The sequence below is a fragment of the Fukomys damarensis genome, unplaced genomic scaffold (assembly GCF_012274545.1).
Source record: "Fukomys damarensis isolate Sample0158 unplaced genomic scaffold, DMR_v1.0_HiC HiC_scaffold_25, whole genome shotgun sequence".
Taxonomy (NCBI): Eukaryota; Metazoa; Chordata; class Mammalia; order Rodentia; family Bathyergidae; genus Fukomys; species Fukomys damarensis.
Window position 1 is genome coordinate 26,338,944 of NW_022900937.1, and position 12,344 is coordinate 26,351,287.

The 12,344-nt window shown below is 44.0% G+C and overlaps 1 protein-coding gene across 4 annotated transcripts in view; it reads left to right on the forward strand.

Moving 5' to 3' along the window:
* Tbc1d2b (TBC1 domain family member 2B) overlaps positions 1-12,344 on the forward strand; it is an 83,234-nt gene that overhangs the window by 26,481 nt on the left and 44,409 nt on the right. For all 4 annotated transcript variants that reach the window (XM_019206816.2, XM_033756018.1, XM_010619491.3 and 1 more), the window contains 2 exons: positions 1,941-2,109; positions 10,969-11,132. In XM_019206816.2, coding sequence (XP_019062361.1) covers positions 1,941-2,109; positions 10,969-11,132 — 333 coding nt within the window. The remainder of the gene's footprint in view (positions 1-1,940; positions 2,110-10,968; positions 11,133-12,344) is intronic.

A 12,344-nucleotide genomic window follows, 5' to 3' on the forward strand; every position in this document is an offset into this window, starting at 1 on the left:
AGGGGGTGGAGGGAAGGAGGGAGGAAGAAGGAGAGAGAGGGAGGGAGGGGGAGGGAGAGAGACAGAGAGACAAAGAGACAAAGACACACAGAGACAGAGGGATAGAAAAAGAGCAAGATGCAGACAGAGCAAGCTAAGATGTTGTCACTACAGGGTCAGGCTTTGAAGTTTGTAACTCCTGCCTCTTGCCTTGAGTTTGGGATCCATTCCCATACTCATGATTCTGTCCCCAGCACATCCTTTGTCTTTTCTTGGTCATAACCTTGACATAAATTGGTGCTGATTTCCCTGGCTGGAGCTAAATGCCTCTTCCTCATGTCACACTGTGGGCATCTCCCACACGGACATCTGAGCTTCCTGCACTGATGCCTGTTGGGGTCTGGTTAGTTGCCTGCCTACACAGGGCAAGCCCATCAGCGGGTTCCTATGTAAGGCACTGGTCTTCAAGGGTCAGTGCTGCCTGGGGCTCTCAAGCTGTGCTCTCTTGACCCTGCCCAGTGATCTCACAGAGGCCCTTCCTAAATGACTAGTTTGTGCTACTTGGGTTAGAAACTAGCATGGTCAGAAGTTCCTATGTGATGTTCTTCTCTTAGAAAGAGTGATAGTTGACATCACTGATGTAGGGATGCTTTGTTAAAAAGAAGTGTAGATCACATTGATCATGGTAATATTAAGCTCTGTTTACAGATGTGCCCTATCCCTGAGTTATGTTATTTGGAAGATGCAAAATGTTTGTAGTTTGAAATGTGTTTGGCAGGTTTTTTAAAAAAGGAACTTTTAATTATGAGAAATTTAAAATTTGTTAAGAAAATAGCATAACATTACCTCCATGTTTATTCATTTCAAAAGGTATTTCATAGTTGGGCATGGTGGCACATGCCTGTAATCCCAACACTCAGGAGTCTGAGGCAGGAGGATTGGCCATGAGTTCAAGACCAGCCTGGACTACATAGAGAATTTAAGACTGGCGTGGACTACACAGGGAGATCTTGTCTCAAACAAACAAATAAAACTTAAATATATTACTTCATTAACTTTCTTGGTTTCTACTTCATTTTGTTATTTTGAAGCAAGTAACATGTTGAACAAATACTATTGTATATTTAACAAAATACTATTATTTTGAAATAAATCCTGGATATATCGCTTCAACCATAAGCTTACATTTTAAGGATATATATTTTATTTTATTTTCCTCATTGAGTTTATTGGTACATTTTAGTTATACGGTACTGTTACATTCATCATTGGGATCTTGTACCTTTACATGACAGGTCTTGGTTCTTACTTTTTCCCCTTGTCCCTGCCCTCCCTTCACCCCCTCCTCCCCTCCCCATTTACAAACATTTTATTTCCATTTTTTCATTTTCTATTTTTTTAAGGATGTATTTTGAAACTCAGTCATGCTTTAGCACTATTGTGTTTGCCTGTAGTTTACTGAACTATGATGTGCAGACTTACTTTTTCAGTGTCACTGTTTGCAAGTATTAACAAATATGTTCATATTTGTATTCCTCCTACTTTCTTGGTGGGGAGGGAGTGGAGTATAATCTGATCTGCACTTTGTTTTCCCGTTTAACAGTTTGTCCTGGAGCTGGTTCCTAATCAGTACAGGTAAGTGGACTTTGCTCGCAGTTCCTCTGGGCTTACTAACCTACAGGACTGGAGTGGGGAGTCCTGGCTCATCTCTCCTTTGTCATTGCTGGTAATACTAGGTCGTTTGAAACGTATCACAGCCTTCCTTCGAGAAACAGGTTGAAAATGGTTTCAGAACACCAAGGCCTGCTACAGATTGTGTTTTTTTATATGATATACATTAAAATATGCTATTATTCATATAGCTGAGAGTGTCTATGTAGCCTATCAAGTCCATATTTTGTGTAGGATGTCGTTTCATGTAGAAGTTCTGAGTAACTGACCTTTGTTTGCTTTTCTTTCAGATGTCATTTATCCACACCCAAATACTTCTGCAGAAAAAGCCAGAAATGTCCTAGCTATAGAAACTGTACCTGGAGAGCTGGTGGGAGAACAAGCTGCAAACCAGCCAGCCCCAGGACACCAGAATCCCATTAACTTCTATTCTCTGAGACAGTGGGGCAGCGAGCTTAAGTAAGTCTTTTGGAAGTGGCGTAGGAAACCGAGAAAGGATTATTTTTGATAATACATGTCACAATGTACATGTTTATATATGAAATTGAAAACCACCATGCACTTGTGAGGGTTGTCTTTTACAGTATATCTTCATGGCTCATTTTTTTAAAGCTTATAAATAATATGTCTGTCCTGTGGCTGATACCTTGCCAAATTTCCTCATGCTTTTGATTTAATTTAAAAGCCTGAGTTTGAGATAAGTTGTGTGGATGATGTTTTCAGAGGCTGAAATTGGCTGATATCAAGTGTGTCTAAGGTCACAGGGCTCCCAGGGCCAACACTGGGGTTTCATGCCCCATCTCTGTACTCAAACTGGCCCAGGCCTCTGCTCTAGATTTCTATCCTCATTTTTGCTTAGGCCAGCAAGAAATGGAGATTTTACTAAAAATATATTTATTCTTAAAAAAACCTTTTTTTTGAGGTATAATTCACATACTGTACAATTCATCCACTTAAAATATGCAGTTTGGTGGTTTTCAGTGTATTCACAGAGTTTTGCAACTTACCACAGTCCATTTTAGAATATTCTCATCAGCCCAGAAAGAAACTCTGTACTGGTTAGCAGTCCTTTCCTATTTCTCTAACCTCCTTCTCTTCCTTCCCATCTTTAGCCCTAGCCAACCTCTAATCTGCCTCCTGTTTCTATAGATTTGTTTATTCTGGACATTTCATATGAATGGAATCACCTGCGACCTTTTAGGTCTGGCATTTTTCACTTAGCACAATGTGTTCAAGATCTATCCATGTTGTAGCATGTCAGTCCTGTTCTTCCTTTCCCTTAATGGCCAAATGATATTCCCTTACATGGCTGTGCCATGTTTTTTTAATCCATTTATCAGTTGGACAGTTGAGTTGTTTCCATTTTTGACTGTTACCATTAATCCTGCTGTGAACACTGACATGCATTTGTTGTATGGACATGTTTCATTTCTCCCAGGTATGTGCCTAGCTGTGGGATTGCTGGATCTTATGGTAGCTCTGTGCATAACCTTTTGAGGAATTGCCAGACTGTTCTTTAGTTGTACCATTTGACATTGCCACTGACAGTGTATTTGGGTTCACCATATCCTTACCAACGCTTGCCTTCTTGATTTGAACCATCCTGTAGTGTGGCATAGTTGGTGTTCCATTGTGGTTTTGATTTGTATTTCCCTAATAATTGATGGTGTTGAGCATATTTTCATGTACTTACTGACCATTTGTGAGTTTTTGTTGAAGCCACATCTGTTCATACCCTTGACCAATTTTTAATTGCATCAGCTAATTATTACTGAATTGTGTGCATTCTTTGAACAGAGGTCTTTTTTTAGTCCACTTTGTAGCCACAGAACCTAAAGAGCCTTGGCCTGGTTTAGAAGATGGGGAATGGTGGAAAGGTTGTGTACTGATGTGTTGTGGGACCTGGAGGTTTCTTGCTATGGTATAGGTCCCAGCCAGTGATCAGGATTCAGGCTAAGCAGCTGCATTGCAGAACTTGCATGTCCAGGATATCCAAAAACACGTTTCAGTAGGTAATCTCTTTCCTTCACTCACTTTTCCTTTTTTGTGTTTTTGTGGTTGAGTTCAGTATGATGAAGCAATTTCTTTTCTGTGTGTTTTTAGTTCTTCAGACCTGGGCTTATATTGGAACTGAGTAGGATGCAGTCGGGCCCAGACCTAAGAAGACCAGCACTGTGAGGGAGAGCACTCTGGGGCTCTGACCAGTAGGCTTGCCTGACTCCAGCCACATTCTGCTGTTCTTTTCTCAAAGCCTGTGGGGCCAGCTCTGCTTGAGGTATCTCTGACGTTGAGATAGATTCTCAGCAGTGTGGCTTCAGTCTGTTCCTTGGGTGGCTATTCCCATGAATTCTCACTCTCTGAGCCTCTGTGTTCTGGCCATTTGTTGCCTTCCTCTGTATCCCACTTCTATACTGTGCCTGTCTGTTCAGTCTGACCATTAAATCTGGTTGAGCCCTGATTTCTCGCTTGCCTGTGTGTTCAGTGTGCCCTGTCTCATGAGAGTGAGTCCCATTCACCTTCCAGCACCCAGGATCAGGGGCAGAAACAGCAAGGTGCTCCCACCTGTATCTAGAGTAGCACTGCTCCTCTGTGTCACAGCAGCATGCTTCTCAGCAAAGAAATGGGTCTGTGCACCTAAAAATGCCAGAAAATTGTGGGAGGGCCCTCTCTGCATTTTACAGGTTGAAAAGCTGAGGACTGAAGAGGTAAAGTGATTGCTCAAGGCAATGGGGCACATGTGTGGCAGAACTGAAGGGCACACCCAGGTCTTCCACTTTTGCCTGAGAACATGTTTGGAGGACTGAATTTGCCAGGTTTTTGTTCTGGAGTAGCCTTGTCTGCCTTCAGAATTAGAGAAAAGAATGAGGCAGAGACAGATCTCTATTACTGTGTGCTTTCTGTGTCCTTGAATTTAGGATGGTTTTTGAGTGCTACTGCCTAGGAAAGGAAGCACATGTGGTTTTGGCATGTGACAACTGACAGAGCATATTCAGAGTTGAGCATCACTGGGGTTACCACTTATCAACCCTGCTTTTACAGTGTGGTACAAGGGTAAGAGCTGGACTTCTCGAGTTCAGTTCCCAGCCGAGTCCTTTGGTAGTTGGGTGTTGTGGGCAAATTTCTTGTGCCTCTATTTGTCACTTGTAAGGGGGTGATCACTGTGTGGACTTCATGAGCTTGAATGTTGATGATAAACTAATATTGCAGAGTGGCAGAGTGCTACCTGGCACGGAGTGAGTGGGAAGTAGGGTTGGTGGCCATAGTTGGGGGTCCAGCTCGTGACAAGTGCTCCTTTGTAGGACCACTTTATATAGAAAGCAAATATTCATGATGCCATATAGATCTTAAGTGTTTTTGGTATTTGACTTTTCTTTCATTTATCTTTTATTTTTGAGGCATGCTTTATGAAGGTTTAAATAAAATGTTTTGGGTGCCTGGAGAGTTTTTTTTTTTTTTTTTTTTTTTTTTTTTGTCTTGGAAATGGAACCCAGGGCCTGTACACATACTAGGTATGTGATCTGCCATGAGCTATACCCCAAGCCTGGAGATATTTTAATGATCTTTGAAATAGTAAAAATATTTTATCCCTATATTTTTTTAGAGGAATAGCCCAAAAGTTATATGTGTCTTTTTTAATGGATTCTGAACAGTATCCAAATTGATCATAGTCAGGGCCTAAAGGACAATTGAATGCTTCCAGTTTCTTTATCAGTAGCTGAAGCTCTGTTATGAAGCTGTCCAGTGAGCTGTTGCTCTGAATTCCCTCTGGGCTGAGGTCCATGCTGGCTGTATGAGACTAAAGGGCTCTGCCAGCTGTTGCCTGGCGGAGCTGCAGACTCCCCAAGACTCAGCTGGGTCTGTTCCTGATCAGCTGATGCCTGATGTACATTGTAATTATGTAAATCAGTTAAATACTTAGTAAACCCAGAAAGTGTAAGAAGGAATCATTTCTATGAAAAATCAGACACCTAAAGGAAAAATTGGTAAAAATAGGTCACTTAAAAAACTGCTGTGTATATGGCATAGCTGTGAAAAAAAAAATAAGAGAAAAAGTTATTAAAAGTCCACGGGGCTGGGGATTTAGAGACTTAGAAACAACATAAATGTGCAATCTCATGGACTTTTTTTTTCTTTGTACTCGGCATCAAACTTGGGACCTCATGCTTGTGAGGCAGGCTGCAGAACCACTGAGCTAAATCACACTGAATTGGGACAGCATGGGGATATCTTGTGGTGTGATTTATGCAGGAAGGTAATGGACAGCAGTAGGTAACCGCAGACACAAAGGCCTGTCAGGCAAGGGCCCAGCCATACGTTCCTTGATAAGTGTGTGGTTTTTTAAGTTTAGTAGCTTCACTTGTTTTCCTATTTTAATGACTTCCTATAACCAGCAAGTGTCCAGATCATATCATAGAAAAACTAGGCCTCTTGTGAACTCACTGGTTCACGTGCATCCGAGTGCAAGTGGAGTGAGAAAGGGGTGCGGGAGCAATGTGGCCTTGTGTGGGAGGCATGCGTGCTTCAGGGGCTGCAGGGCTGAGGCAATGACAGTGCCTGTGTGGCATGGGCCTTGCCTGGTGTGTGCCTGCTGGCTCCTGGGTCACGTTTACCTCTGGGTAGGGTCATGGAAAGGCTGTGCTCTTTGTGTTCAGTCTGGGATTTGGAGCCCAGGCCTGCTCATATTAGCTGTGTGCTGCTGAGCTAGTCCCTTGGCTTCTCTGGACTTCCTTTCCTCTGTTTTAAGTGGCCCATGTGAGGGCTGGTAAGGGGTGGCTGTGTGATCTGGTCCTGCAGGTACCACTGCTTGTTGTTACCCTGACTTCCTGACCTGGTGAATGGGGTGGAGGGGGTGCCTTCCCCAGCTACTGTGCCCTGCCCCTCTTTCTCACTGGCCTCTCCTTGGTCTCTGCTGGCGCTGTCATCTTCTTACTTTGTTTCTGTTCCTTTCCTGACACCCAGGCTTGGTAGCAGTAATGATTTGTGTGCATGGCTGGTGACCCCGGGAATCTGAAGAGGGCTCTGCTGTCTGGGGACACAGCTGGTGACTTAGCTCTTTAACCCCAGGAGGGGACCCAGAGAGGGTCTAAGCCAGCCCATAGCAGGCGCCAGATGTGTGGTAAGTTTGGGGAAGTTATTTGTATCCGGTACTGTGATGTTGTATTTATTTGTATTTTCCTTGTAAGATGCAGCTCTATGTTTGCCAGGAGAGACAAGGAATGTAGTCCGACTGCTTCCTCACATGGACATTTCAGAGCTGAGTCTCAGGAAGGGAAGTGTGAAGGAAGGATGTGGTTCTGGCCTGTGAAGGCACAGTGCCTGCAGGAAGTTGGCTGGGCTATGTCTGCCCTGGCATCAGAGCCCCATCTTCCCTGATGGCTCCTGGGATGCAAATGGTTGTGCTTGGTGGTTCCCTCTAGCAGCCCTCGTGCCTCTTAATTCTGTCCATGCACTTCCAGGCCCTTTCATTTTAAGTGCCACTGTTGCATGGAAATCACTGTGGTTGTTGGAAAGCTGACAGCTTTGGCTCACGGACACCGAGACTGTAACCACATCTGGGATGTGTAGTCACTAACTCTGTCTGGAAATCAGGCTTGGAGAACCTCAGTGCCTCCTCTGGATCCCAGAGGTAGTGCTTGGCCTGTATCTTGTGTTATGTTTCCATTTGAGGGATGGGGAGGGAGCCTGTCTGTAAACTCTGCTGTCTCAGGTTATTCCACTCCCTCTGCTTTTCTGTCATTGCCTTTGGCTGAGAGCTAAGTTGCTGGGCATGCTGCATGTGGCCTCAGAGCCATCCTGGACCCAACTCCTGCAGCCTCCTTTGTGGCAGGCCCAGTCTATGTCTGTTTCCAAAAGTGCAGTTCCCTCTAGGGCCCTCTGTTAGAAAGGGCCCTCTGCCCTTCTTCCTCCTGCTTGTCTTGGCCCTGCAGGAAGCCATCCTGGTCCTCTCATTCCTCACTTCAGTGCTTGCTCACATCCTTGTTCCCATTTGCAGTTGCTGCATTTCTGTGCCTCCTTGTCTAAGATCTTCCATCCTGGTAAGGCAGGAGCTGCGTGGCTCTCTGTTGTGCCTGGGGCTTCAGTGTTCATTGACTTCAGGGACTTAGCATTCTCTGCATCTACTGTGTCATAGAGCTCTGCTCTCTCCTGAAGGGGACAGAAGAGGGCTGGCAGTGGTGGAGTGTCTGGGGTCACCTGCTGTGCCCCTTGCAGCCCTCTGTCACCGGTCTGGAGTAGCTTGTTAGTCCTTGTCAGGCCTTCTGTTCTACATGATTCAGTTTCTTTGACCACATCTTGTAGCCTGAGGGGTTTGCGAAGGCCATCAGATTAGTGACCTGGGGTGGCCTGTTCCCCCTTTTGACTGCAGGGTCATAGCAAGCCCATCTCTGCCACAGTGGTATTCCCCACTGAAAAGGTTGCTTCCTGAAACTTGGTAGTTCCAGGAGAGATTTAATTAAATTCTCCCTGATTATGAGGGTTCAGGTGCATACTGAATACATTGCTAAACTGCAGAAATCCACCTAGAACCTTTGGATGTGGAAGATGTTTTCTTAGTGATGATGCAGACGCTGGTGATGGTATAGCAGGGTGCAGGCTGCAGACTGCTGCTGTTGGATGCTGTGTTGCTGCTGGCAGTGCCTAACTTCCTGCCATGGATCAGGGCAGCTGAGTGCTTTTAGACATAAGCACAAAGCCTGGAGAACATTTAGAGCCCTCTTAAACACTCAAGTGGGAGTGGGGCTTTTGGAGAGCAGGTACTGTTGAAGGATAGCCTTGGACACCAGCCCTAAGAACCCCATGTACACAGGGCTGTGGCCTCCACAGTGTGGTGCACAGACCAGACCCTTGTCCCTGCTGAGCCTCTTCCAAATAGCATGGGCACCATGCTTGTGCTTGAGAGTCTACACCTCCATGACCCATGCTGACAGTCACAGAACTGGTTTCACCATGTGCGAGCTTACCCAGGGCTTGCTTCAGTACTGTTCTCCACTTAAAGAGGCATTTGCTTTGAGCCTGATCGACATTGCCAGAGCTTGGCAGGTGTTACTGCACCCCCTGCCACCTCCCAGCTGCGGGTGAGAGTGTGGCTTTGTGCAAACGGACTTGTGACAGACTGAAACTGTGGAACCCTGGTGGGGAAAGTGGGTGCCTTTCTTCCTGCTCAGGCTGTGTGTGTGTGTGTGTCTTCCCTTCTTTCATTTCTCCTTCCTATGTTCAGTCTTTGAGAACCAGAGCAAAGGCACAGTTTGGAGTCCAGGCAAATGAAAGGAGAATTTGCTGCTGAGATGGATGGGGTTGATCATACATGCTGCATGGAAGCTTTCTGCCCAGAGACCCTCAGCATAGGGGGGCCTCCTGAAGCTAATGTGACAGGACCAGAGGTGCCAGTGCTCAGGAAGCAACAAACAAGTTGTGTCAAAAGTGAACAGAAGTAGTTGGGAGCATTTGTGAGTGATTTCCTTTCCTTCAAGAATGGCTATACTGAAATACTTTTCCTCACAGTTCTATGATGTTTGTAAAGCCAGAGTTTAGTATTTTTCAGACTGGCTTCTTGGGGGTTGCAGTTGACCCAAACCTTTCTGTGCAGGTGCAATTGGTGCCAGCCACTAGAAGGGCTTAGGAAGTGACTGGAATGTGCATTTGCCAGCTCTCTTTTGGTCCTAAGTCAGTAATTTTAGGAAAATCCTGCCAAATCTTAGGTATAATCATTGGTTCTGGGGAATCTTTGTTAAAGCAGTTTTAGCAGGTTGTACTTTTGCATATTGTGGCAGGCTGAGAACCTAAGTGTTGTAAAATTTCTTTGTACCCTACTAAATTTTTCTTTTTTGTTAGTGGGGTCAAACCCAGGGCATCAATACTGAGCTATATCCCAGCCCTTTAAAAAATTTATATTATGAAATAGAGTCTTGCCAAGTTGCTAAGTTGACCAAGTTGGGCTCCATTATGCAGTTCTCCTGCCTCAGCCTCCCCAAATGCTGGGATTACAGATGTGTACCAGCATACCTGGCTTCACTCTGTCTTTTTAAACTCGGGGAGCTACTGGGCTTCTCCATGGCCTTCCTTGCCAGTCCCCTGACCTGGAAACTACCTCTAGTCAGCGGGCAGGGGCAGTGGTGGGACTTACTTTCCTTGTTTTCCCTCCCTTAGGGTTTATTGTCCTGAGTTGCATGACAGCCGGTGTCTGAAAGCCATTGTTTCCTAGATTTTGTTTCATTTTTTAGTTTTCAGGAGGATGAGTAAATCCAGTCCCTATTATTCCATCTTTGCTGAAAGCAGAATCCCAACCAAGTTTTTAGAATCTCTAATGAAATATTTTGGTACACAGGCTGGTATATAGTATGTTAATTATTTGGATAGTCACTGCCCATCTTTATAATTTTGTCCTATTTCTGCTGCATTAAAAAAAACAAATTAAGACATTATGGATATAGTTAAAATCCTCTCTTCTTGATCCTATTCTCTTGCTCTTTACAGAGGTAGCCAGTAATCTGTACTTGATGATTATTGTTCATGTGTGGAATTTTAAAGTAGTTTTAATATATATCCATAATGTTAGCATGGACATTTAAAACAGTGTCATTCTGTACTTGTCCTTTCTCAGTTTTCTTTCCTTTTTCATCAGCATTCAGAAAATCTCTCTGCCCATGATACATGTATCTATAGCTAGAATGTGTGTCCCACAGGATGAGAAGCTTGGTGTGTTGTGTTCGCTGGGTGTCCCACACCCCAGAAGAGTACGTGGTACAGAGCAGGCACTTGTTAAATATGTTGAAAGACTTCATCTTTAGTGCTGTATAGTATTTGATTGTATGCATATAGTACAGTTCATCTGTTGATTGATGTGTAGGTAATTATACCTTATTCACTCCCAATATGAACAATGCTGTGATGGATGTTCTTGCTTGTGTCTCCCTGTGTACCTATGTAAGAATTTCTTTTTAGGAAATCGTAGTATCAGGGTAGGAACATCATCAGTATCACTCTGTAACCTTAGAGTTATTCTCCATGATAATGGTACCAGTTTACACTCCCACTGGCAATATACAAGAGTTAACCATTTCTTCACATCCTCACCGATATTTGGTATTGCCACATTTTAATTTTTGCTAATCTGGCACATGAAGTGGTGTTGTATTTTACGTTTTCTTGTTTATTTTTATTTTTTGACCCCTTCTCTTTTTGAGACAAAGCCTCATTAGGTAGTCCAGGCTTGCAATCCTCCTGCCTTAGCCTTGTGAGTGCTGAGATTACAGGAGTGTGCTGTCATGCCTGGTTTACTTTTCCTCGTTTTTAAATAACACATTTCTTCTTTCCTAACAGGAATTCAATGTCATCTTTCCGTCCTGGGAGAGGGCATAATGATAGTCGGAGGACTGTGTTTTATACCAACGAAGAGTGGGAACTTGTAGATCCACCTCCAAAGGACCTGGAGGAGTCTGTGGTACAGGAGGAAAGGAAGAAGCAGATACCTGAGGGAAGCAAAGGTATAGGCTTGTTTCTGTGCTGTCACTCTGATTTTGTGTTAACCACCAGCGACCTCTGTGATGACGGTGCATGTCAGTGGCTATGTAGCTTTTTTAGGAGGTAGAACACCTGGAAGTCATGCTGCTCTTGATGGAAACTATAGTTTAAAAGCTGTTTATAGAAGTTTGAGATGTACTCAACAGTAGAATATAGTATCATGAATTTTAGTTGCACATTGAGTTAGTCAACTTTCTAGAAGTGTAACAAATACTGGAGGAAAATCAGCTCACAGAGAGAAAAGGTTTATTTTGACTCCTGGCTTTGAACGTTTAGTCCTTGGCCAATGGGCACTGGATCCTAATAGGAGTGCATGCAGAGCAAGCCACTGCTCTTGAAGCCAGAAAGACCACCCGCCAGGCCCCTCCCCTTCAGTTTTCACCTCCTCTTCAGCCCAGGCTGGGGACCAGGCTGTCCACATGGGTCTTGGGACCATGTGGAACCTAGGCTGTGGCCCCCATCACCCTGGCTTCCACAGCTTTGAACTATAGCCTCTTACTTCGTGTTTCTCTTCTAAGCACTTCTTTGATGCACTCACCATCAGCAAGGTTATTATTTTTAATTTTATTGGTACTTTTTTGATATACTTAATGATCACATTCATCATAGGCAATTTGTACCTGTACATAATATATCTTTTTGTTGGTTTGTTTTTGGTACTGGGGATCGAACTTGGGACCTTGCGCTTACAAGGCAGGTGGCAGAACCACTGGGCTTAATCCCTGACCCTATGTAATATATCTTGATTCTCTTTTTCACCATTCCCCTCCCCTCCCTTCAACCCTTCTTCCCTTATGCATTTACAAAAGTTTTGTTTCCATTTTTTTCCTTCTATTATTTTTTTCTTTTCCCTTTCTTTCCGTCTTCTTTGTTCCCCTTCCCATTTGAACATTTTTTTTTATTTTTGTTTTTTTGAGACAGGGTCTCACTATGTAGTCGAGACTGACCTATAACTCACTATGTAGCCCAGGCTGGTCTCGAACTCACAGCGATCCTCCTACCTCAGCCTCCTGAGTGCTGGGATTACAGGCATTTGCCACCACGCCCAACTCATTTTCTTTTGGTTTCATTTGAACATTTTCTTTCTATTTCCCAATATCTGTCATCTGTTTTGGTCCTTATTTACAGAAGGGTTACAGATGGGATTTTTTTTTTTTTTTTTTTTTTTGTAGCAG